This window comes from Tiliqua scincoides, chromosome 5 (assembly GCF_035046505.1).
Source record: "Tiliqua scincoides isolate rTilSci1 chromosome 5, rTilSci1.hap2, whole genome shotgun sequence".
NCBI classification, from domain to species: Eukaryota; Metazoa; Chordata; class Lepidosauria; order Squamata; family Scincidae; genus Tiliqua; species Tiliqua scincoides.
The window spans coordinates 25,996,802-26,023,763 of record NC_089825.1 but is presented as its reverse complement, the minus strand read 5'-3'; the positions used below and the strand labels follow the sequence as shown (position 1 = coordinate 26,023,763).

Below are 26,962 nucleotides of genomic sequence, written 5' to 3'. Positions count from 1 at the left end.
CAGCACAGTTTAAGTTGAAATACACTTTTGTATACTAATCTGATAACCATATTGTACAATTGGCCCTTATACAGGAATTTGCAGGAACACCCAAGGAAGCCCATGGATAACCAAATCCATGGGTCAGTGCCCTCATCTGACCACCAGATGCAACTGGAAGTGTTCCGAGACCCAGAGAGGCACTTCCAATCACATCCAGGAAGTCAGGTAAGGCCCTCCAGTGTGGGTTTGGACCAATGCTGAGCCAAATCTGCAGAATCTGAAACTGTGGATAAAGAGGGCTTCCCTGTATGCCTTCTGAGTAGACATGCATAGTAGTGCACTGTTACAGCACCACCCTATGCATGTCTACTCAGAAGTAAGTCCCATTGAGTTCAATGGGACGTACTTCCAGGTAAGTGTGTACAGGATTGCAGCCTCATATAAAAACATAAAACTAATAATATATGAAAATATATTTGCCACTATACTTACCGAAGTTCCCTATCCAACTCACAAGTGTTCTGGCAGCGGCAAGGTCCTTCACAGTGAAGCGAAAGCTGGGTTGCTACTGCACACTGCTGGGACACTGCTGCAAATGGTAAGAGGCATGGAGCACATGATAGTGGCTCCAGGAAGTTCTGCAGGCCCTAGTAAGTTGGTGGTAGGGATGGGCTGTGGGTGGGGAGGGAGAGTAATGGGATGTGTTGTGGGAGGTACAGGGTGGTTCTGGTGGCAGTCACACATGCCAGATCTCTTATTTTTTGGCCCTCCCAACCTCGGGTCTCCTCCTCCTCCTCCTCGACTCCTCCTCGTGTCTCTGGTTCCCTTATACCAGCTATATCACTGGTATAGATCACATAGATGACTGGGCTACCTACCGTAAGTAAAAATATTTTTATTTACCTCCTGGAGGTTGTCCAATCACAGCATGCACTGCAGCCTCCGTTGGTAGGGCTGCATGCTACAATGTGGTGGGGGGATAGGATTGGGCAGTAAGTATTAACTAACAAAGGCTGCAATCCTAACCACACTTTCCTGAGAGTAAGCCCATTGAACAAAATAGGACTTACTTCTGAGTAGACCTGGTTAGGATTGTGCTCAAAGTGTATCAATTAACTGCCACAAGAGGTCAGTATCACATTTGTACTTCAAGAAAATGTTACTGCAAAAAAAAAAAAAAACTTTTAATACAAGATTGTGGAATGGCATCACACTTTTAAATATAAATACAGGTTGGCCCTCATTATCCACATAAATATTTTTATATCTTTTTACTGTGATTACTTTTATTCTTCTGTAATACCTTGTTAACCTATTATGTAGGAAAACCTGCATACTTAGATACATGTACATGCGTGGGTTTTCTTTACTGCTACAATAATCTGGCCTTTTACAATATTATTTAATACCTTTGTTGAGAAAAGGTTTGTAGATAAACATTCATTCCTTGCAGAACAATCATATTGAAGGTAAGCTTGGAGAGTGATGGGGGAGAGGAAAGTGCAGAACAGACACTGAAATTTTTTAAAGGAAGGGCTTGGAACTGAAAGCTATCCAATTTCTTCCGTAAATCTCAGATTAAATAAAAAAAGATTGCCTTGCCTGAAAGGATTCATTACAATTAGGTAAATCATAAGAATTATTAGGAGTTTCCTAAGTCTTAATCACATGAAGCATTTTGTCAGCAATTTTACTATCACTGACATGCATGTTCCTTAGACAAACAAAACCAAACAGCAAAGACTCAATTTGCCTGGGGCTTCTTCATGCAGTGGTGTATTGACGCAGAGTGAGGACACAGTAGTTAGTTTGTTGGCCCCACAGAGATAAGATACAGTTTCTGACAACAGGGCTGCCACTGCTTTACCTGCTTCAGGCAGACACAGACTGTGAAGATCACAGGTAATACAAGTTTCAATATGTACAGAAAACTATAACATAGCAGAGATTAGATCTGATCACCTGCCATTCAGCTACTTCATCCAACAAATTTAAATAAATGTGTATATTACCAAAAAAGCTCATTATGAATACATCTTTTGAAATACTGATGGAACCATGTGCATCAGTGCAGATATAGTACTTGAAATTTTTGCCAAGTAATTAAACTCCAGTTAACACTTCGCCTTATCTCCGGGTCAATCAGAGGGCACAACCTTTCAACTCTGAACAGTTTCAGTTCTCTGAGCTGTTGCTCAGCTCAGGCAGACACCTCATTAGTTGCTATAGTTACTTTCCAGGGACATTCCAGCCAAAGTTAACCTTTTATTCTCTTTCCTTCTGCTGCAGCCTGGTTCTGTTTTGCAAATGCTTGCAAAGCAGGTCTGTTCTTTGAAACACCAGGATGGGACCCTCCTTCCCAGGCTACAATTCAGTGCACTATTACTTCAGAATAACACCCATGGAAAGCAGTGGGTCTACTTCTGAGTAAAAAGGGTTGCAAATATCTCATCTCTCTGCTGTGAACTGAATTGCACACTCTGTTATGTGTTATGGGTTGTATGTTGTATGTAGAGCTTCTGGCTTAACACACCAGACACCTTAAAGGTATCTTTGATTCATGGTTCTCCTCATGTCCACCTTAAAGGTGTCTTTGATTCATGGTTTTCCTCATGTCCATCTTAAAGATGGATTTGATTCATGGATCTCCTGCAGTGGTTGCCAACCATTTTCGCATATCCCTTGGCAGCCCATTTCCATAAATTGTACCCTTCCTATTAGCAAAATGTTTGTAATTAATAATACAAGCCCTCATCTCCTCTCTATGAAAGCCCAGACTTCATGTATTTATCACAGTGTGTTCTCTTTTTATCTGCTTGAAGAACAGAAGACTCTACCTTTGCACTGTTTTGCACCAGAAGTGTGCTGAGAAATTCTGGGTGATTGATCACTTTCCATATTACGTTTCAGCTTTTTTACTGTGATGGTTTTCAATCACTGGTTCATACATGAATTGATGACCAAAAACTAGCTATTGGTGGGGCTTTCACAGCCAACTAGCTACCTCCCTTCCTGCCTTGCGTCTTGCAAGGCATTCTGGAGCATGACCTGCCTTTTTCTACCATTATTCCATTCTTTTTCAAGTATCCCTAAAGGTCCTGTTGAGTGTCCCTGGGAGTACATGAATACCAGGTTGGGAACCACTGTTCTACTGGTATGTAGTTTACAGTGCACTTACTCTAATAGTGTTTACAAAAAAGTGGTGAAGACCAGAATTTAAAAAAGAATAAAAATGTATCTTATGATCTTTTACTATGTTTTTAATAAATTAGAGACTACAGTTCTTAGGTAACAATTAGTGGTAGGTTATTTTTCAGGATCTGGCCTCGGGTAAAATCAGACAAAACTATAGTCAGACACCCCCCTAAGTTGAACCCTCGAGTTATCCAAGGGCCATAGAAAATTCCATGATTGTTGGCTCAAAGCCTGTCCTCGACTCATCTGTGGGGTCGGTTTATAGGCGAGTGTCTGCGGTGAGTTGAGCCGTGGTTAATACTGTCAAGGAAAGCAGAGTACAAACATATAGCTTACTCTGTTTCTCATACACTGTTCAGAGATTGGAAACATTGTGTATGTGCCAGGCCTACATATATGCAAAAGTCTCACTGAGATTGAATCGACTTATTCATGCACAACTGAGCACACAGTTGCTGATCAAGTTTACAAACAATATTGAAACATGTTGCAGCTTCACTTCTGCTATTTCCTTAGCAGACATTTTCCTCAACCAAATTTTTCCTGCTATAAAATAATTTCATCTTACTCATCTTGGCAGTCAGTCTGCTACTTAAGTGAAAATACAGACATATTTTAAAATAATTACAGAACTGTAAGTAGTACAATAAAATAACTAGTGTATCTTTAGATCAAGAAGGTAACACAAGCTTACATTTAACAAGTTCTTTCCTAAAAACACTGATTCTCATTTTCCAGAAAATTAGATTAAACTAGCAGTAATTTAGTTTTTATTGTTTTATTTAAAAAGCCACCATATTCCATTTGAAAAGATTTTACATGAGTCTACTTGTCTCCAATAAAGTTGCAATCACATTGTAAATACTGACATGCCACTAACAGCATTTTAAAATTAATACAGTACTGTATTACGTACTTGATTTTTGCCTTTAAGTTGGGGAAAAAGTCAGCTTACGAAGCCACACCCCATTTATCTTAAATAGTACATAAATATCAGTTCTGTCTTACCTCTGAGCTATAATCATTGGCTGTAGTGGAAATCTCACTTTCAAGCTAAGAGGATAAAAATAAAAAGACAAAAATATAAACATAGTTGTGACAGATTCTCTGACAGGTTTGCAGAAAGCATTCTAAATTAGATAAGAAATATTCTATATCATTTTGCAAAACAAACACCATTTTGTCTCCAAAGGGATTTCCCCAAGTTACTGAATCTTTGCTCTTTGACCTCTCTCTTACAAATTATGGTTATGGCTATTAACTATCGTTTTGTTCAACTGATCCTTGCTGAGAGTTCAGTAGCTAAGTTTAATATTATGAACATTAAAGAATACATATACAATTCGTATGGCACTGCAAACTTTGACATTTTATATTTTCAACCCTAAGGAGACCCCTCAAGGCAGCTGACAGTATAATAAGAATATTGCACTACAATTCACTATACTGCTTTTCTGAGTTTATTGCATTTTGCTTTATTTTTATTGGATTTTAAAAATTGAATTAGAGGTCCCAGTGATATGACAAAAAGTACTGTCTAGTACAGAAAGTACTGGCAGGAGGACTGGTCCAGAGGGTAGAGCCTCCGTTTGCCTGAAGATAACATCCGAAGGTCGCCAGTTCGAGGCCACCGGCACCGAACGGCGAGACCTTGAGGCAGCTGACAAGCCTAGCTGAGTTATTCCACCTGCTCTTTGGCCGCTGTCAGCCTGTGTGGGAGGAAAATGGAGGCCAGAAAGTGATACCAGACCATTAAAGATCCATCTGAAATGTTGTGGTTCTTGAAAGACAGAACCTTCTTCAACTGTAAAAATCCCTATTGGGATTTAGTATTGCCTGCCTATGTAAACCGCCTTGAATTAAAGTTTAAGGAGAAATCTGACGACCAAGAAAGGTGGTATATAAATACCTGTATTATTATTATTATTACTGGATATGAATATTTTAATAAGAAAACAGATACAGTCGCCTATATCTCTGGAGCGCAATGAACGCTGTCGTGGTTTTAGAACGTGTAAGTTACATGTTTATTTGTTGTTTTTAAGAACTATCAGCTCAAAATGAGTGAAACTGTTCCAGAAGTTTATGAGTGGGAGATGGATTCCATTAGTATGGAAGCAACTGAACAATTTCCCCCTTTCTTTCAATCCTTTTCTGTCACCTCTCAGCAGCCGAGGAACTGCCACCTATCTGCCCCACTCCTCCCTGACTACCAGGCCACCTTACCTGCTCCAGTGCAGCCTGATGAGCTTTTCATGCACAAGCGGGGCCTCTGGCAGCTTGCACCTGAGGTCCAGCAGAGCACAACAGTGGCGCGTCTTTTGCACTGCTGCATCAGTTCTTACAGTGGTGGATCACAAGATGCAGCATTTGTGATGCAGCATCACAAGATCCACCACTCTAAGATAGGATTAGACTGGTGCTCTTAAAAGAGAGAGGCACAGAAGAACTCCACTCCTCCTGCCCTTAGTCAACTCAAAATCAACTCATAATTGCAAGGAAGAGGCAACAGGATAGCATTATCTTGTTGTCTTGAGTGTTCTCTGAGGCATTTGGTGGGCTGCTGTGAAATACTGGAAGGTGGACTAGATGGACCCTTGGCCTGATCCAGTAGATACACAAGGACACTGATACCACCATCAAATCCTTTCCTGAAGAGGTAATACCTCTCTCTCTCTCTCTCTCTCTCTCTCTCTCTATATATATATATATATACATATATATATATATCTTCAAGGGATGTTGAGTGTATGGTTACACTGTTTGGCAATGAAAGGGTACAAATTACACTTTATATCTCACAGAAGCATTTAAGTATGAGCACAAGTATTCTGAGCCTTATACAGTGGGAGTCATTTAGTAAATCTGTTTGCTCATGTGCATATGTTCATCAATGAGTCATAAGGCAAAACCACTCCTCTTAATGTCTTCTATACATTTCTTCATATTTCAGAACTAATTTTCATACAACAGAGATTCTCCTGCCTAGAACAGCAGAGAATAAAAGAAAATCAGAATGTGTGTTATTAACTGTGAGATTGAACAGCAAGTCTTCACTCAACCTCAATGCTTCATAAGCATTACAATTTTATAAGAACTTCTACTCATGATAATTAGCATATCTTGATATTATTATCCTTAAAGACTTCTATTTAAAAAAACCAAACACAAAAGTATCCTTAAATATACTAAAAAAGTAATGGCAGTTTAATAATGTTAAATTTGTTTACATTAGATTCCTAGTGGTTGACTATTTGGATAGGAGCATTGCACTATCATTGGATAGGAGCGTAGCACTATTGTACTACGATGAGCATTTATCACTCATCGTAGTACATCCATGACTGATTTTTTTGTGCGTGCTTCAATGTACAGATGCTCTGTAGCTGGGAGACTGCCTATTACCTGAGGGTAGGGGTTCTCAAACCGGGGCATCACGACGCCCCAACCCGAGGACCCTGGACTCTTTCCTCTGAAGGGGCGGGGGCAGGGTGGAGGCAACGATGTGATCCCCAGGATCGTGTTGCTAAGAGGGCTGCAGGGACTGGCATTTACTTATCAGTCCCTGCTGCAGCCTCCTAGGGGTGCGAGGAGCCCTGTGCGACTCTCCACAGGGCTCCCTAGCCTTCAAAAAGTGAAAGTGGACCAATTGCACTCCACTTCCAGTTTTGCAGAGGTGGGGTGCAATTGCTCTGCTTTCACTTTCTACAGCACGGGAAGCCCTGTGGAGGGTCTCATAGGGCTTCTCGCACCCGTAGGAGGCTGCAGCAGTGACTGGTTAAGTGCATGCCAGTCCCTGCACCCCCTTTAGCGACACGATCCTGAGGATCGCGCCACTGCCTTCCCCCCACCCTTCCCTGCTCCTACGCAGGCACTTACTGCAGTACTCCAACTCCATGAGAGTTTGAGAAAAACAGCCTTAGGGTTTATAAGGACACTACCAATTATCTTCAGCATTCCCAATGAACATCAATATAGAATTTTGCATGGTTAGACTCCTTTTAGAACACCAGATTTTGAACAAGAATACTGATTAAAGTCTATTCTGTACAGCCCAATCATTAGAAAGCAACTGCTTCCATTCACAATGTTCTATTTCACCTAATAAAATGTAGAATGTATATTCACCAGGGTCTCACAACCCATTCAATTCCCCTTTACTGTCAAGTTTCTAATTCCCAATTAAAAATTGACTATAATAAATAGTACATTTATCCAAACACTTACTTCTGTGGTATATGTTTGATCATGCTTGATCACTTCACCACTGTGCAAAGTCCTCACTATAGCGAAGTCAGATGTAGCAGTTGCTCCTCTCTGACAGCTGTGCAGGGATGCATCTTCTCCTTGAGACTGCTCAATATCCAGACTTTCTTGAACCAGCTCATCATCTTTGGTGTTTGATACCTTCTTCCTTTTTCTCTGCTTCTTGGATACATTCTGACTGTCAGAGTGCGCTTTCCTTTGTCTAAACTGAGCAAGCTGCGCATAAAAAGAAATCCTGTTAGAGTGAAAAGTTTTCTTCTCTATTGCAAAGGACAGTAATTATTAGGGTTTATAGAATATTCTACATAAACCTCCAGTCTAATTGCTGATGAAAACCAGGTTAGGTGTTAGTGCCCTACATCACAAATATCCCTGGATGCAGTTCAATATGGGAATAACGTCACTACTGCAACATGTAAAATGATCAGCATATTAACATGTACTATAATTGTGTTAATACATACTTTGCAGACTTCATACTGAACTAGTACTTACCTACTTAGAAGTTGTTTAAAATAAGAGACTCATAATTAAAAGCATACATTAGTTCATAAATTATGATCTAATGTTTTTCTGTTTTGTATTCTGCACCCCAATTTCATAAATATGATTAAATACCTTAGTATAAACTATAAAGGTATAAAAATAAAAAAATGAACCTTTCAAAAAACAGTTCATTACATTTCCCAAGGAAATCTATCCTCTGAATGCAAAGCATTCTGAATATAAATCCAACAATTGTGTAACAGAAGGCAGCAGGCAAAATCACCAGATACCCTACCTTGTAGCAAAACATGTCTATGAACAAAAAGTCGCAGGTGAGCCAGACAAAGCAAAGCTGAAAACCAATTAGTACATAAGCTATTCAAATACTGTAAGTCAATGCCTTTTGCACAGCTTATCACTTTTAATGAGATAGAAATGGATTTTCACAACTAAACCGCGACAATACATTTTTCTCAGTTGGAGCCAAATATAAGTTCCAGCAGGATAATAAATCTGATTTACAACCTTAAGTTAAACTCCATTACTATCATACACATTATTTCTTAAGAAATTCATTATTATCTACTTCTTTCTGACAACAACTGTTGCTATGTTACGTATAAGTAAAATAATCACAGACACAAGACAGAACCATATTACATATTAATTACAAACAACAACAAAAATGCTATGCTTTCTGGCAAACAAATGTCAGACTATAATATTAGCACATTATACAAGAACATTGTGATCATGATATTCACCAGTCCAGAGAGCCAGGCCTCCATTCAAGCTCTTTGTCACACTCAGCTGAAGCAGAAAGAATTCTAAACTGCAGAGGAAAAAATAGTCTCCTTTCCCAGTTGCTGAATCCTGGAATATGAGCTGCTTCTTCCATTTATCATACAACCTCAAACTAGCAACAAATATCACCAACAGAAGGAATACGGTATTTGCAAATCAGCCACAACATGCCGCATAACTAGTTGTCCTTAACCAGCTACAGGCATTCCATTTCCTCAGCATTCGGCACTCTCTAGTGCTTGATGAGACTGCTGACAAACTAGCAAGCATATGGTTCCTGCTCCCCTCACAGAAGGACCTTGAGATTTGCAGAGCCAAAAAAGTTCACCTACGTATTTAGTATTTGCTTCCTCCTGCTCCTCTTCGCCTTCTTAATTAGCTTATCCAATTAACATAGCCTTTGCTACCTTTAAATGGGCAAAAACTTTTATAAATTTACTGAAAGCTTAGGAGAGGATTACTTCATTGGTATTCTAACAAAACAAAAAATAAAGGAAACCAATAACTCGCAAGACAGTTTTCTAATATTCTCTCCAGTTAATGTGTTGCTATCACCACCAAGCTCAAGTAAACAATAGAAAGCACAAGAGACTTATCTTCTTAGGAGAGGAAGGAATGGCTTTCAATTCTCTTAGCCTTTTACCTAGTCAGTATTGACATGCAACAATGACTTAAGGAAGAAAATCTGTGCACTTTACATGCACAAGTGTCTCCATTGATTTCAACAGGTTATTCTATTAGTTCAAGAAACACACCAAGTAGCTATAATCAACTAACAGTTGCACCTCTTTTTTCCAGAAAAAATAACTTCCTGCTCATTAAATACTTGGATAGATTACCACATGGTGCTTCAAATTTTTATGAATAGTTGTGAAGATTCAAATGTATTTATAATTTCAGACAGATTTTCTCACAGTATGCTCCTAGGAGCTCATCATAAGTGACCGCCATCTACTTGGCACTGTGCCACTCCACGCAACTGCCAGCCTGCTGGGACTCCCTGAAACTCCACGAATGCACCACAAGACACTATTTAGGAGCGTAAAGGGCTCCGGAGACTGAAAGATTGAGAACCACTGCTTGAAGACATCCTAGTGCAATCCTATACATGTCTACTGAGAAGCAAGTCTCATTAAGTTCAATGGGAGTATTCTCAGGTAACTGTGTATAAGATTGCAGCCTAAGGCTCAGTTATTTTCTAATCAAATACAGAATTAGCAAGAGCATCTAAATATCAAAAACAGTAGAATGGAATATACAGGTGTGCCCCCACATCCATAGGTATTCCATTTCAGAATCCACTAAAGTTAAGTGAAACCAAGGATGCAGGCAAATGCCTCCCCCCACACTTCAGAGCCAAGGGGAGCTTTTCACTGGGTGGCCCATACAGAGCAGGATCATCAGCAGGGATGTGGAACTGAAGTCAGTTGACTTGAGTTCAAGTTGCGAAAATCAGTGTTTTTCGCTGACTCATGTACACTCAAGTCACGTGCATGGAAGACTCGGCAAAACACTCGGGTCAGGGCCCCTGACTTGCCACTCGGTCCCCACATGTGCAGACTCAAGTCTGTCTGTGCTTGCTCACTGTTTTCACGGCGTGAAAAACCTCATAGGGCCATCATTCAGACCTGAAGAGCAGCAGGGAAGTTCGAGCCAGGAAGCAGTGAAGGGTTAATGTTTGTTTTTGCATCAGAGCAAGGGGGGGAGGTGGGAGTGGGCTTTCTTTTCTCTGAAAGGACCTATGGTCATTGGATGAAGGACGTGAGGTCTGATTCATTTCGTTGGATGAAGGAAGGCAGGAGGAGGAGAACAAGGGGGTTCTTGCCTTGGAATTGGCTGGAGAAGCCCAGGGCAAAAGGAGACAGGGAAGCAGTAGGGAGGTTCTTAGATATCACACTTTCCAATCGTATGGCTGCTGTGAGCTCCATTGTTACTTGGGGAGGGGGGGAAGTCCCACTGAATGACCAACTACAGTGGAACTACTTCCGAGCAGAGTTGCAAAGGATTGGGTCATCCTGGTAAGCCTCCCAGCTGCTGTGTGAGACCCTCCTCCCTCTTGCTGCTTCTGAATGGGGACAGAGGAAAGCGTTTAAAGAAAACTCCAACACCCACACACCCCAGCATAAGCCTTGTTTTTATACCGCTCCTGACACTTGTATCAAGAAGACTCATGACTCAAGTCTTTTTGAGTAGCAAAAATGCTCCAGGAGACACGAAAAGTGCTTCCATTAGGACTCATTTTCAACTTGAGTCATGAGGACAGAGACTTCTGACTTGAGTCAAACCGTGCTGGATTTGCCGATCCCTGGAAGTTAGTCCCACTGAACTCAGTGGGAGTTACATCAGAGCAGACATACATGTGTTTGTCCTGGTAGTCATCATCTCTTTCCACTTTCTGTTCTTTGAATCCAAGTCTGAATATTTAATTTTTAATTAAAAGTACAATATTGTGATACTGACATTGTTGCTAGATCTCCTATAATCCTTCATACAAACTGAACTGAATTCCAGTTTTAAAATATGATACTCTCTTTTAAGTCTTAGGGTCCAATCATACCCAACTTTCCAACACCGATGCAGACATGTCAACAAGGCGTGTGCTGCATCCTGTGGTGGGAGGCAGACACAGAGGCCTCCTCAAGGTAACATTTTTTCCCCTTATCTTGGGGCTGCATTGGTGCTAGAAAGTTGGGCATGATTGGGCCCTCACTGACTGAACTCTAATCTGGACGGGAAAGTACAGCTAGCTCTGTGTATACCCCCATATCTGTGGATATATGCAGATTGTGTCTGAGCCCCCCAGCGTGGACCCTGGATCGGGAAGAGCTTCTGAGCTCTGCAGAGGCTGAGGATGTCCCTCCAAGGCTTCCCTAGGCCTCCTGATAAGGCATTAAGAAAGTCACTTCCAGTTTCTCCGTGAAACCAGGAGTCACGTGTTTTGAGCTCTAAAGCTCAGTCTGAGCCTGGCAGAGGCCAGGGTAGACATTCTTGGCCTCTCGTAAGTTCAGAAGCCCCCCGGAGGCAAGGGAAGCAGAGTTCCCCTCACCTTCGGAGGGGGGGCAACCCCCCAGACTGCGGGGTGGGCATCCACCTGTATCTGCAGTTTCAGCTGTTTGCAGCAGGTGAGGATAAGAGGGCAAAAGTGATGCTTTTTGCATGAGTTTATGACAAATAAAAATATCCAATGTTTTACTGAAATCTTGCAATATTCAATTTTAAACACATTCAGTGATACCAGTAACATAATAAAGACTGATGCCACTTGGTGTTATAAGAGCAATAATTTTAATTCATCCTTACTAATAAATCTTTTGTTTGCCTCAAATACACATTATATGCCATGTTTCAGAAAGAACAAACTAGATCAGAAACATTCACCAATACTAACTGAGATTTTTTAAAATGTATTGCCCTAAATTTAGGAGACACCTGCAATATGCTGAATCACTGTTTTCAAGATATACATGCGCATCTGCTTTCAGCAGAGGAAAGGGAGGGGTAGAAATCTATTAAATTAAATAAAGTAAATAAATAAGATATAATACAAAGTGTCAGTTCATCTATAGAAAAAAAGACAATAGGAGATTTTGGCACTATCTGTTTAATCAGAAATGTGTAACAAGAGGTTGACATACTGAGTGACAAGAAAAGTTACTGACAACCCTAGCACCACTTGGGCAATTATTTCATTTCACGTCTGCTATACAGAACAGGTGCAAGTCCAGTTGGCATGACTAGTCAATTACTCATCTGCATGACATTTAATCACTTTGAGCCTTTGCCTCAGTGGCATTTACTTTCCAAAAGCAGTACCAACATGGGGTTGATAATTTTCCTCCACAGCAACAAATATTCACTGCTCAAGCGTAGGTACAATTACCTACTAGGAACAGATTGAGAATACCACACACACAAACAAATGGTAGATGGTTTACAGGGACAGCATATCATGCCTTGAAGTCAACAACTGTATCATTTATTTGAATCTGTTTTCATATAATCCACTATCTGTGCTTTGTTGAAACATCAGATAATTGCCCATAAAATGCCATGGGGGGGGGGCATGGAGTCCATTTGCTCCTTCTCTTCCCCTCTTCTTCTTTTTCTCTAATAGCAAATCTCTGGCATGAGCCCAAAAAGCAGTGACATAACCTTAGGATAAAAAATAAGTTTAGTTCCAATCGCATCAGATCAAATACAGCATTAGATTGTACAGCTGTTCTGCACCTGTGCAAGAGAGTGGAAGACTCTCACCTGCAGAGAAGTTCATGTAGGAGAGGCTGACAAAACTGCAAGGAAGGGAGCCCTATTTAATTCACCATTCATTTATATAGCTGTGTGTGAAAATACACAGATAAGTATTATTCTGATTTCAGCAATGATTCAGAAGAGATTGGTTCTCCTTTTAAAAAAAGTATAGTTAGGACAGATAAGTTATTAAATACATTTACTTACTAACTGAAATTATATCTCAAAACAATGATAAAGAACTTTTGTGAAGAGATACCTTTGTAAACAAAACAAATTATTTGGGAAATCTAATGCTAATCATCTGAATCCACAGACATACAAGTAATCCACAAAGGATGGCTTCTATTAAAATCCGATTAAAATCGCCATTTAAAAGTCTGTGATTGATCTAATTAATTAGTTAGATAAATTAACTAATTAGTTAGAAACAGCAGGAACATTTGTAACATGCACTGATGCATCACCACTATGTTCACTAGTTCTGCAGTGGAGTGACATATCTTTCTCCTTCATCTAAAAATCATATAAATTAGATAGATAAGTATGCTAAGTCGCTTAGGACTGTATTATATCCACACAATAAAAGGATTTTCACCAATGAATACTGTGCTGGTTGTCAAGGATTTGGATTAGCCTATAAGACAACAGAAGATGTATGTCAGAATTGCACACTGCATTTATATGCTGGAAGGCAGAATTAAGATAAATTTCAACAATTTCAAAGCACTTAAAAAAATTAAAAGTGATTGATTGAACCCAAAGCCACAAACTTTGGCAATCAAAGTTTGATTTCAAGGCAAAGTGATTGAAACAAAGCCACACACAACTAAGCATGCTGAAAACAATGTTCTTTTACCTAACCCTAGGCTTTGCAGTTCAAGATTGCAGGATAGAAGTTGAGGAACCAGATTTGCTATGGTATGTACAATTACCTACCAGGAACAGATGGAGAATACCTGGCAGATGATAGAATCAAGTTATCTAACCAGGACAAAGTCAAATTTCTCTCTATCAAAACACTTATTTCTGATAACCTGTTCTTTTGAAAGAGTATGGGCTGCTAACGCATGATTTTATAATTTCTTAGAATGTTAATGCATGTCAGCCTAACATAATTTGTTAAAACTTATCAAATCAAAGTCTGTACACTGTGTACTTGGAATAAAAAAGTTCTAATGCCAGAATGAAGTGTTTAATATCAAAAGATAGTTCTGACAGAAGAGCATAGATACAATTTTATAACACAATACATGTGTGTGATTATCAGTGGCCCACCATGTGGGGATGGAGGAAGAAGCAAGGCTCACAGCCTGTGTACCTGATCTTTCTATGCTCCTCAAGGACCTTGCAGGCAGCTGCGAATCATTCAAAAATGGGGTAGTTGCTGCTGCCACAAAGGTAAAAGGTCAAAAAGGAATGCCTTTCCACACACGCTCCCACCTTCAGTAATCCCAACTGCCAAGGCTCCCTTAGCTGAAAGCCAGCTGCTATTACAGTGGTCTGGGAAGCTATCTAGCCTGACAACACTGACTCTTTAGTGCTCACATGTGCCCTTTGTAATGTTAGCCCCAAGCAACTGGCCACAGAGTGTGAGGCAACAATTTTTAGCTCTGGTCAGAAAGAGATAGGCAAGTAACTTGTAAAACTAACAAGAGTTTACTACAAAAAGCAAAAAGGGGGAGGAATGAGAGAAGGTCAAATGGAAAAAAATTTGCATTTAGGTTTGGAGGCAAAATGGAAACAATAAAACACAACTATGTAGATCAGGGGTGTCAAACATAAGGCCCTGGGGCTGGATGTGGCCCCCAGGAGCTTTTTATCTGGCCCTCAGGCTCTCAGCTGCTGAGGTGTTACAACTGAAATGATAGCCCACATGAAAATTGGGCTTTCCCAAATCTTGAAAGATGATCAAGATTTGCATACTTTCTCTTCTGTCATTTGTAGTTAAGGAGTTTCTATATGAGAATAGGGTTTGATTTCTGGCCATAGCTGCTTAATGATGTCACTTTCTGTTTAATGACATCACTTCCAGCCCTCAGCTGGAACCCTGAATGCTAACTTCGGCCCTCTGTATGAAATGAGCACTTACTTCATTGCAGTTCCATTGTTCACATCCACAGCCAGTGGAGTGGTCAGCAATCTTTGCCAGTGCTGGAACAGAACCTTGTTCAAACAAGAGCTGAACATGTCCTAATTCAAACTAGGCAAGTAAGGGCTTGGGGGGAGGGGCTGAGGTTTTACCTTTCTGACTGGCTAATTCAAAGGTGTGAAATGCAGGGTCAACCCCTTGAACCTCCCCTTGGTCGTGATCAGATGAATGATTTTAACCAGTGGTTGCCAAACTGAGAACCATAGCTTCATGGGGAACCACAGAAACCAACCAGGGGAGCTGTGAAATCCTCCAGAAAAATTCACCATCCTATAAAATGTATAGGATTGTACCCTAATGGGGAGTCACTGCCAACGGCCCAGTAGGTCAAGGGAGCTGCCAGTCAAAAACGTTTGGGAACAACTGGTCTTAGGTTTTAGCAGAAACCAGCAGTGCGTTAACAAACTATTGTTCGTTTTGCCTAGGCTAGGACCAAACCATCTGGCATGCCTACTACACATATGAAATGAATCATTTGATGGATGCACAAGCTACGGAAGTCTGAACGTGCAGGTTACTGACTATGAGATCTACACATAGAAAACTATCTCTATAATGTATAAAAACTGATGTATACAGACACATTTACCTGAATAAATATGAATATGATTTTGAGAATGGCTTATTAAAAGTCTTCCAGAGCAATCAACTGCAAAATCCTTGACTTTTATTTCACAAAATAAATGTCTAAGAGACCAATGCAGCACCTATTACTGAATTAGACCAAATCTACATTATTATTATTATTATTATTATTATTAACAACAGCATTTATATACCGCTTTTCAATGGAAAGTTCACAAAGTTCACAAAGCGGTAGCAGCAGCTGTTACCCTGCACATGCCTGATCTCATCTGATCTCAGAAGCTAAGCAGGGTCAGGCCTGGTTAGTACTTGGATGGGAGACCGCCTGGGAATACCAGGTGCTGTAGGCTTATACCATAGTCTTTCGAGACTGAAGGTTGCCAAACATCACAAAGCGGTTTACAGAGAAAATCAAACTAAAAACTAATGGTTCCCTGTCCCAAAAGCGCTCACACTCTAAAAGTATGCAAAAGAACACCAGTAGACAGCCACTAGAAAAGACAGTGCTGGGATGAGGAGGGCAACTTACTCTCCCCCTGCTAAATAAAAGAGCACCCGTTTAAAAAGTGCCTCTTACCCAGTTTGCAGGGGTATCTAAGCATAACATCTGACATCTAACCAAACTTAAATTACTGGGTAAACACAGATCGTTTTAATACAGAAAACCACAGTCTATAGTCTACACACCATCTGTGTTTTCCACATAGGAGCCATTTATAAAAATGCAAACGCATGCAAGAACAGCAACAGTTGCAGGACTCTCCAAGCAGTGCATGTCAATCAAATGACAAGCCAGAGAGACCAGTCTCTCACATATTAGATGTCAATCCTTTATTTTAAATCTTGAAATAATTTAGTAATTAAAAAACAAATATATTCCTGATGAAATATTAATGATTACAAAAAGACTGACTATCTCCCAGGGTGGATTTAAAAGGATTACCAGCTGTCGTATCTTGAACAAAAATAACACTGCTATCAAGAAAATTTAAGGGGAACATTATCATATATCTAAAAATTATAGAACAAATCAATGTGACTAGGCAATAGACGTAAAATGCAATAAAAGTGCACTGTCATCTGCAGAATTTGTTTCATTCCAAGATTTGCTAAAAAATATGAACTCTCATACGCATAAATACCACTACCTGCATGAATCACGCCTTTCTAGTCTAAAATCTAGCTTTTGCAAGGTTTAGAGGAGGGGGGGAATTTCACACACACACACACACACACACACACACACACGCACGCACGCACACAAAAGCATACGCAAATGCATGCAAAATATCCTGGGCTGATTCCCAAGAGCTTTTTAACTGTGTGCAAGCACTTCTAGATGCATGCTGGTGCTTGTCCCACATGTATCTCACCCACTCTCCAACTACTGCAGCTCCTCATGTTTTCCAGGAGCCCACTCTGTACTCTCAGACATTTCTATGATAAATTAGTTCCAAAGTCACACAAATTTTACTCTGTTTGCAATCCCAGGAATCCTAGAGTACAATCCTATGCATGTCTACATAGAAGTAGGTCCCATTGTGACCAATGGGGCTTACTCCCAGGAAGGCGTGTATAGGATTGCAGTACTAGTTCTGTCGTCAGTAGGTACCTAGGTTACTGTTTGTGTTAAAGAAAACATTGCTTATAACTGGTGGAACAATCCTGAACATTCACACTTATATGGCATGATTTCTCCTCTCTCTTTGAGCAGAGAAACTGTACTAACTGGGTTGCTCTGCTGCTGCCTTTCTATACCCTGTGAGATGAGGAAAACGTGCGCTGTTTGGTTTTGCCATGAAATGGGTACATACAAACCAAAAACACCCTTTTTTCTTAAATATAAAAGGAAATTATGGGGAATACAGATCAGGTTCACTACAACACCTTTTACTCCAAATATCCTTACAATATAACCAGGATAATTCAATCACTCTTAACAAAAATGACAAAAGAAATACAAACTGAAATTATTCCAAAAGGAAAGGTGTTGAGAAATTACCCATCACTATCTATTAGAACCATTTCAGGATGATGTAACAAGCATCTATCAGGTCTCATAGTCTGCAATTGTGATCAACAACATAACCCTACTCACATGTTATATTCAATAACTATGCAATCTACGTACAATTTATTTAAAACATTTATAATAATTTAAAACATTTATACCCCATCCATCCCCTTCAAAAAAAGAGGTGTCTTAAGCTGGCTAACAATATTTTAAAAATATTAAGCTACTGTATCAGTAGAAAAAACAACAAGTAAAACTGTGGGGTCTTCAGGCCCTGCCAGAACAGTGACAGGGATGGGGCCAATCTAAATTCAAGGGAGAGGGAATTCCATAACTGAGGCACCATAAGAGAGAAGGCTCTCCCCTGCTTCACCACCAATCAAGCTTCAGCCAATGGCAGCAACAGCAGAAAGGCCTCTCAAGAGGATATTAAGGCAGTGGCGTAGCAAGCTCAGGGCAGGGGGTGGCCTACCCCAGATACCAGTCATAAGAGGGTGTTGAGTAACCCCCTCTCAATGTCCCCCTCCCCAGCGACATGTTGCTTGCCTGCAGATGCTTGCTGTAGACTCTTTAAAACAGTGGAGTGCATGTCCACTGATCTCTTCACTTACCTCCCTCCCCTCTCCATTTTTAGCCTCTCCTCCCTCTCCTGTGCATGTACCTCAGGAGTCATATCCACCTACACACACACCAGGGTGACAATACCCCATGTTCATGACTAACTAGTAACACTCACGATCCATGGAGACCCCTCACTTTTAAGTTATGAAGGATTAAGCTGCTGGTGCACTTCTTCACCGGCTTTCCAAGAGGGGTGAGCTTCTGCAGCTGCCAGTCAGCTCTTCCAGGTTTGTCCTGCCACCGTGCTAGGGTGTGCAGCACTGCTCTAGTACAGACTCCAAGTAGTGCTGCATGGCCCAACACAGCAGCCAGCTCAGGGGCTGGACAAACCTGGAAGAGCCGGCTGGCAGCTGCAAGAGCGCGCACCTCATCACCTCTCTCAGTGAGTTGGTGAGGGAGTGTGCCAGCAGGCTTTGCACTCCTGTAGCCGCTGGTCAGCTCTGCCACTCCAAACAGGGCATCATTCACCTCCGGACTGCCCAAGATCACACTGGAGCTCATGCAAGAGCTGGGAGGTCCCAGAATTGATTGGAAAGCAAGCACAGCCCAAAGGAGGTGATGTTGGCCAATGGGGGTGACATCTACACTGAGTGTCCCCATTTCAGCCAAACCAATGACACAAGCCCAACATGATCCTCAGCATGAAGTAAGTTCCACTGGGTTCAATTGGGCTGAATCTAAGTAAGGTTGCCCAATACTGCAGGCTTAGTTTTGATCCTCATTATATCAACTGTTATGATGTTTTCTTTGAGTTTGGAATCTTCCACAAGGAAAAACGATGATGGAAATCTGAATGAAATCCACTTATCCCACTAAATGATTGTCATGATGAATTGTTTAGATGTGTGGTTCCCTCCTCCCTTCTCTCAAGCCAAGAAACTGAATGCTTGATACTAATTCTAAGTGATGCAGGCTTAAATGTGTAAACGCTAATAGCTACAAGGTAAGATGAACAACAAGTGAGAGGCCTCCCAGGTTTTCCAAATTCCAATATAATTCTGCAATGCCAAAAACATTTCTTTAACAAGGCATGACTAGTAAATTGCTTCATGAACTACTTTTGTTGGAAAGTGGTATGTAAATATTCTTAATAATAAAATCTGGTAAAACAAAGCCCCTATAAAGGTGAAAATCTGCAAACTATGTCCAAGGCTGCAATCCTAAACACATTTCCTTGGGAGCAAGCCCCATTAAGTTCAACAGGGTTTACTTCTAAGTAGAAATGTATAGAATTTCATGTCAATGTGGGTTTTACTGACAAGTCAACACAGAATTACTAGTCTCCTCCAAACAATGGGTGATAAAAGCAAATTACTGTAGAACTAGATAGCTTAAGTGATTGGAAATAGGATATAAGGCTTCTCAGCACCAGGTCACTGGTTCGTGAAAGCAGCCAACATATCTTCGGACACACAGGACTCATCTGCTCATGAGAGTGAGAGTAACCCAGAAGCTCACAATTTCCATGATCTGAAAGTCAAAGTTTGCTACTCAGTTGTCACAGCAGTTCAGTAAGCTCCCCCAGTTTATATAAAAACCACAAGTCTTGTAAACAATCTTGTGAACAGTCTAAAAAGCATGTAGAATTGCTTCCAACACTAAAGTCTGACTTCCTACCCTCATAGAATCGGTTGTGCATACCAGTGTACACTTACAAGGAAGAAAGACCAGCTAAACACAGTGAGACTTACTCGAGCGTAAATATGCACAAGATTGTGCTTCTAGTTACCTTGGCAACAATGACTGTCAATGTTTATAACACAAGCATAGGTTATTAAGCAAAAAACAGGTACTGTACTCCTTTTTTCCTGCATTGTTCAGAAACATACCTTCTAAGCATTTTATATAATTATAGTAAATAAGAAGTTTACAACAAGGAAAATGTGTTTTTCAGTAGAGTTCGATAACAATAGAGGCTGTGACTTCAGCTATTAAGACTAGTTGCAATTATTTTCTGATATCATTTAGAGACAAGCAAGCACCTTTCTTTGTTCAAGAGTCTACAAAGAGGATTAGTACTCACCTCCCCCTCCACCACAGTGGATTTGTTTCGAAATGTGCATGCCATAATAAGCCACAATACTTAATTAAAAGCTCTTGTTCATTTCCTAGAATTTTACTGCTTCTGCCAAAGAGTTGGTCGGAACTGAATAATAGAGCTAACCGCTGCTGATGGCTTGCTAGGTCAGCAGCTGGTTATGTTCAAGTATCAGGGAAAGGGAGACACACCTATGCACGGAAATGGAGATCAGATTAGGAACAAAGGAAAGCAAGCAGGCAGCTAGAGGTAGCAGTCCTGGTCTTGGGGAAAAAGACACACAATAGGGAAAAGAAATTAGCAAAATATCTAGACTAGAAAAAGAGAAAGTTTAGTAAACAATCTATTCTTCAATCAGACCAACAATTGCAACTGCTGCATTTTAAGGTAGGAAAACTACTGTATACTGTATATGAAAGAGCTGTAAAAAATCCTGAGCAATTATTGTAGAAGTCAATGAGTGAGGAAGAGAGGCTAGGAATGATAAAATAGGTAATGAGATGTCTCAAGTTATACATGAAGCTCTGCTGCTAAGTGCATATATAAAAGCACACTTTGACACATTGTCTGACTACATAATAATAATAATAACAGGTATTTATATACTGCCTTTCTTGGTCTTTATTCAAGACTTTATTCAAGGCGGTTTACATAGGCAGGCTTTTATTAAATCCCTTATTAAATAGGGATTTTTACAATTTCAAAGAAGGTTCTTTCTTTCAAGAACGACTACATTCAAGGTGTTTCATTCCGATCTGGCTTCACATTCTGGCCTCCATCCTCCCACGCTCAGAGCAGATGGAATTGCTCGGCTTCAGCTTGTCAGCTGCTCCAAGGTCGCACGGTGCCGGTGGCCTCGAACTGGCGACCTTGTGGATGTTATCTTCAGGCAGACGGAAGCTCTACCCTCTAGACCAGACCTCTAGACTGGCCTGTATAACCTGGAAGGGCAGATATGCATGATCTAGCATTTTTTTATTATTATTATTTTTTTTAAAGTGGTACAAGTACACCTCACTAATATGGCAGTTTAGGTTCCTGACCAGTGCCATAAAGTGAATATCACTGTAAAGCAAATCACCAGCTTTTCATTCACAGCTGAGGAATATGGTGACCTTATGGCTTGGGTGTGCCTTCCTGGCTTATAATGCTCCTGACTGCGGTTGCAGAGAGGGAAAGGTGAGATGTTCTTTACACTATCGTATATTTAAAGTGTCACATTAAAGAAGTACAGCAAAGTGAAACGCCATAAAGAGGAGTATGCCTGTATATAAATATTCTTAATATTAATATCTGCACTAATTTCCAAATCCTGCATGGCTCTGTGTGCATGCAAGCAATGGATGACCTACAGCATGAGTTTTATACTGCTAACAAACAGATGGGTCCATATAAGTTCCTAATTACACAGGGTTCTAGCAAGGAAATGGTATGTGCCGCACATAGCAGAAAAAAGTACTTTTCATCGATTTGACAGGATATAAGGAAACAATATTCAGTTACTATTAAGCGATAGCTGAGAAGCCCACATCTCTCTTCGAAAGATGAGAGTACACGTGACACCTTGGATGGCAGCTACAGTAATTCTAAAGGATAGGCACTGCCTTACAATACTGTCTCCTACAGGAATAGTCTGGAAGTCTATTCCAGACTATTCCTGCAGGAATAGTATTCCTAAATATTTTTCTGCAGCTTCCACTTAAGGCACAGTCAAAATCTTTCGATCAACCACTTGAGGCACAAGGGGAGTTTTACACACACACTCATTGAACATGTTTGATCACAACCAGGGATATACAGCAGCAGCACTAAATTTATGCTAAAGAGTTGCTGCTTTATCAGACCAATCAGGAAAACATTGCTTTTAACATTTATATAAACATCTACTAGAAACACAACAATTTACACCATCTCACAATCTGGTACCTCGAATGCTTTCCAAAAATCATGGGAGCAAAATAATCAAAGAATTAGAGAATAATAACCTTCTGTTTAATGATGAAGAGGTTCAGAGTAAAATTAGTGTAATTTCTTAGGGTCCAATCCTATCCAACTTTCCAGCACTGGTGCAGCCATGCTAGCAAGGTGGGTGCTGCCACTGGCATCACTAGGGGGGTGTGGGCTTCGCAGGGGAGGGTGACACGCCCTGGGGAGAAGATGCACTAACATTGCGACATTAGGAGCTAGCCCAGCATGCCATACACCGTTGGATGCGGAATGTCCAGCAGAGTGCAATGCAAAAAACAATTGAAATAGCTCCTTTTGTTCAAAAGTTACAGCCCAAAAACCGGAAAGAAAAAATTGCATGGGGATCCCTATGGAAACTGAAAGTGAGCCACATTGCGTGCTTACTTGTGAGTAGGCGTACTTGCCATAGTCCTTCGGAAACAGCAGGCTGAGAGGAATCCAACGGAGCAGCCTCACGTGTTTCCTCGCAAGAAGGCAGACGTGCCTTGGCTGCTGGTCAGGTCAGGCAAAGAGGAATGTGAGGACACCAGAATGGTCCCAATCCGATGGAGCTGGAGTGCAACAAATGCACCAGAAGGCAGCCCCCCCCCCACTAAAAAGGACAAAAAAGAGGCTTAAACTGCCAAGGAGAAAGTTTTCTATTTTGCACTTGTGAAGCCAGGTGGGTCTTTATCTTGATATGCCTGAAACAGAAGAACTTTAAACTGGGCACTGGGAAGAGCTGAAAATCTCACTAATTCTTTTTTTTGAGGGGGGGGGGTAATTGCAGGAGGCTACAGAGGAAGCTCCACTGACCACTATGGGACTTACTTAAGAGTAGACATGCATAGGATTGGCCTCACAGGCTGCAATCCTACCCACACTTTTCTGAGAGTAAGCCCCATTGACCATAATAGGACTTACTTCAGAGTAGATTCACTTGGTGGAACAGGACTAGCTCCCCCTGATTTAATTTTCTTTTCTTTTAATTTAATTATTCATAATTATTTATTTTAATTTGCTTGATGATGTCACTTCCAGCCATGACATCACTTCCAATGGGTCCTGGACAGATTGTCACTCTAAAAAGTGGGTCCCAGTGCTAAAAGTTAGAGAACTGCTGCAATAAGGTGTTAGTAATTTGAGACTTGTGTGAGACTCTACAAGTTTTCAAAATCACTAAAATCAGAGTTTGGAGGAATAATACCATCATGTTATATATCAATCAATGCGTAATTTCATGCAGAATGCAATGAAACAAACCAGATTGAAATAGCTGTGTTCTAACAAAAGGTACAGCCAAAAAACCAGTGGGGGGACAATGGTACATCACCACGCCCACCACCTGGGGCGTTGTCACGCCCACTGCATGGGGTGATGTGCAGGCCTCCCGCACCAGGTGATGCGAATCCTAGTGACACCACTGGTGCTGCATCCTGCGGTGGGGGGCAGTCACAGAGGTCTCCTCAAGATAAGGGAGTGTTTGTTCCCTTACCTTGAGGCTGCATTGTGGCTGCATCAGGGCTGGAAAGTTGGATAGCATTGGGCTCTCAATCAGTAGCTCTTATTCAAAATCCCCAAACTCAGGAAGTTTATAATGTCCTTTGAGAATCACTGCTGATAGGGAAATTGAACCCATGTAAGTGTCACATAAGACTGTGGTAATTGTGAAAACAGTTCATAATCCAAACATTGAAATTTGATCAATAATGGTAAGTGAGTAAAAACTGGGATACTGATACTAGAGTTGAAAAATATAAATGATAAAAATTTGGTGTTAAGTACATTATAGCCTAGAATCTGAACTCTTTTCTTCAGGAAACAAAAGCTTTGGCTGCATGCCATTTTAAGAGAATAAACTATTTAACAGGGAACTGAATGCATACCATTCACTGAGCGTGCTGCATTTATATATACAGCAGTATGCTTGTTATTTTTTATTCTTAATAAAAGATATTTATAATATAAAACAGCAGAATATTCCATTTCAATGATACAAAAATATCTACGTTATTTCAATATTATATAAAAGAAACCAATTTCTCAAATATTCCATAAGTATTGAGCCTTGTCTTTTTCTAATTATATCCACTAACTTGTCTGCTATAATACTATCCAATAATTTCAATATTCAATCATTCAACGTTTAAAATTGAGGGTCCTTCCAAACTTGAGCTAGAACAATTTTTGCAGGCAGCAATAATTTAGAAATAATCTGCTTGTCTAAGTCCCAATACTATTAGAAAGAAGCCAATGCAACTCTGAGAAGTATCACTTAGAACTGAATTTAACCTACATGTGACAAGATGGGATATCAGAAGACTTTTTCTGGATATATCACCTTACTATGAACAAGCAGTGAATGAGAGATAGTAAGGAGGAAATGTTTTTTTGCGTTTTAATGCATTATTTTTGCTGCTTTTGTACTGTATTTTAATGTACTGTTTTTAATGCTGATTGCTGCTTTAATTGCGCTTTGTATATTAATAGTACTTTGTTTTTTATAGTTGTAAGCTGATGTGGGCGCCCCTAATGTTTGGGAGGAAAACAGCTGGATAGAAACCTTTTAAATAAATTAAATTAATGGAGATATCAAAGAAGCCATGAGAGCTTCAGAATGAGTTTGTTAAAGGTAATGGCTTCCGAGAGAGAAGAAGAAACCACATGATGAATCAGGACTGGGAGATTGCTCCATTCAGAAGATCAAGCACGGTTGAAGGAACACAATATCCCAGTTGCTGTTTATAAGGGCCCTTGTATCTCCTTGGTTTTCTTCCATTTCCATCTCTTTTGTCATGTTTCTTCTCCTACATGGAATAAAGGGGCTCACATAGTCCAGTAGAATAGGACATAACATTCTGAAGTCGCAAGTTTAGAGTCACAGCCACAAGGCAAGTGGCTTTAGAAGAACAGAACATTCTGATGAGCCCAGCCCTCCCATTTATTTTTCTCACCTATCCCTCTGTCTCCTCTATTGCCTTTTCATTATACTCTACACATAGTTTTCAAACTTTATCTTTAGGCCACAGCCTGGCTGAAGGCTATGGGTTGCAACCTAAGAAAGTGAATGACTGTGCCCCATTGAAATCAATGAGACAAGCTAGTCATGGCTAATTTAATGGCCCAATCAGATCCAACACAGGAGCAGCAGCTCCAAACAGCTACCGCTGCATCCTGTGCTGGAACAGAGCACGTTGGAGGTCTCCACGGGGTAAGGGGACATCCATTCCATTATCCTGAGTAAAGCCCCAGCTTACTCATGAGGCTTCTTAAGCCTGTGCCAGCTATTTTGCAGGTTTCTCAAGTCCTCGCCAGCTATTTCTCTTGAGAAGCCCCATGTCAGGGCTTTACATTTAACTGGCCTGCTATACAATTTCAACGAAGAGATTCGCTGCAGATTTTCTCTAACCATTTCTGCACTCCGAATTCTTTTAGTGACAAATTGATCATTCCATAACAGATCAAGGGTTGGCCTTTCACTGATAAATTGGTACTTGACACACCAGTTGACAGACCAGCTCTATGATACTATATTATTTATAAGCACATTCTCAAGGCAATTTAAGTTTCATTATCCAGTGAAGAATCAGTTAGGAGTCATTAACCATTAATACAACTTAACCACACTTTCACTATCAGAGTGGTTAGGATGTAGCAACAACAGCATTTCCTTTAATTTTAAAACTTAATTTGCAGATTTGAATAGAGGGTGGAAACCAAATTTAAATCCCCATAGCCTCAGAGCTTATCAAGGAATCCAAGGCAAGTCACCATGCTTCTTAACCTAACACATCTTGTGAAGTTATTTTAAGAAAGGAAATAACTCTGTTTCTCAGGCTCAGTTACACATCTATATACCATGATTAATAGCGACCTAGGGCACTGGGATATTGCACAGATAAAAGAGTCAAGGATTGTAAAACACTGTACATACTGAAAGTGCAATACAGTAGATATTTCTGCCAAAAGAAGTCAAGCCCTCTATACACAGGAATGTGCCTTTTCAATGACATGCTAAATGACTTGACATGCTAAATGATTTCAATGACATGCTAAATTCTTGACATGCTAAATGAGAGCAGCTAGTCATGGAGCCCACCAGAGAACAGGTGACTCTGGATTTAATATTGTGCAGTACTCAGGACCTGGTTAGAGATGTCAATGTTATGGAGCCGTTGGGGAACAGTGATCATGCTGTGATCCATTTCGACATGCACGTCGGGGGGGCAAATCTCTCACAAAAACCCTTGACTTCCAACGGGCGGACTTCCTTCAAATGAGGAGGCTGGTTAGAAGGAGGTTGAAAGGGAAGGTAAAAAGAGTCCAATCTCTCCAGAGTGCATGGAGGCTGCTTAAAACAACAGTAATAGAGGCCCAGCAGAGGTGTATACCGCAAAGAAAGAAGGGTTCCACTAAATCCAGGAGGGTGCCTGCATGGCTAACCAGCTAAGTTAGAGAGGCTGTAAAGGGCAAGGAAGCTTCCTTCCATAAATTGAAGTCTTGCCCTAATGAGGAGAATAAAAAGGAACATAAACTGTGGCAAAAGAAATGTAAGAAGGTGATAGGGGAGGCCAAGCGAGACTAGGAGGAACGCATGGCCAGAAACATTAAGGGGAATAATCAA

General features: G+C 40.5%; 1 protein-coding gene and 1 pseudogene across 7 annotated transcripts in view; one reads left to right on the top strand and one right to left on the bottom strand.

Annotated features, from left to right (window-relative positions):
- AKAP9 (A-kinase anchoring protein 9) overlaps nt 1-26,962 on the bottom strand; it is a 140,974-nt gene that overhangs the window by 111,298 nt on the left and 2,714 nt on the right. For 5 of the 7 annotated variants that reach the window (XM_066627829.1, XM_066627835.1, XM_066627832.1 and 2 more), the window contains exons 2-3: nt 7,405-7,659; nt 4,186-4,230 (exon numbers count right to left, since the gene is read on the bottom strand). In XM_066627829.1, the coding sequence (XP_066483926.1) occupies nt 4,186-4,230; nt 7,405-7,659 (300 nt within the window). Of the gene's footprint in view, nt 1-4,185; nt 4,231-7,404; nt 7,660-8,693; nt 8,778-23,833; nt 23,914-26,962 lie in introns of those variants that run through there. The other 2 variants (XM_066627830.1, XM_066627831.1) reach the window with 2 other exon arrangements.
- Nucleotides 15,952-16,068, top strand: LOC136654900 (5S ribosomal RNA; annotated as a pseudogene).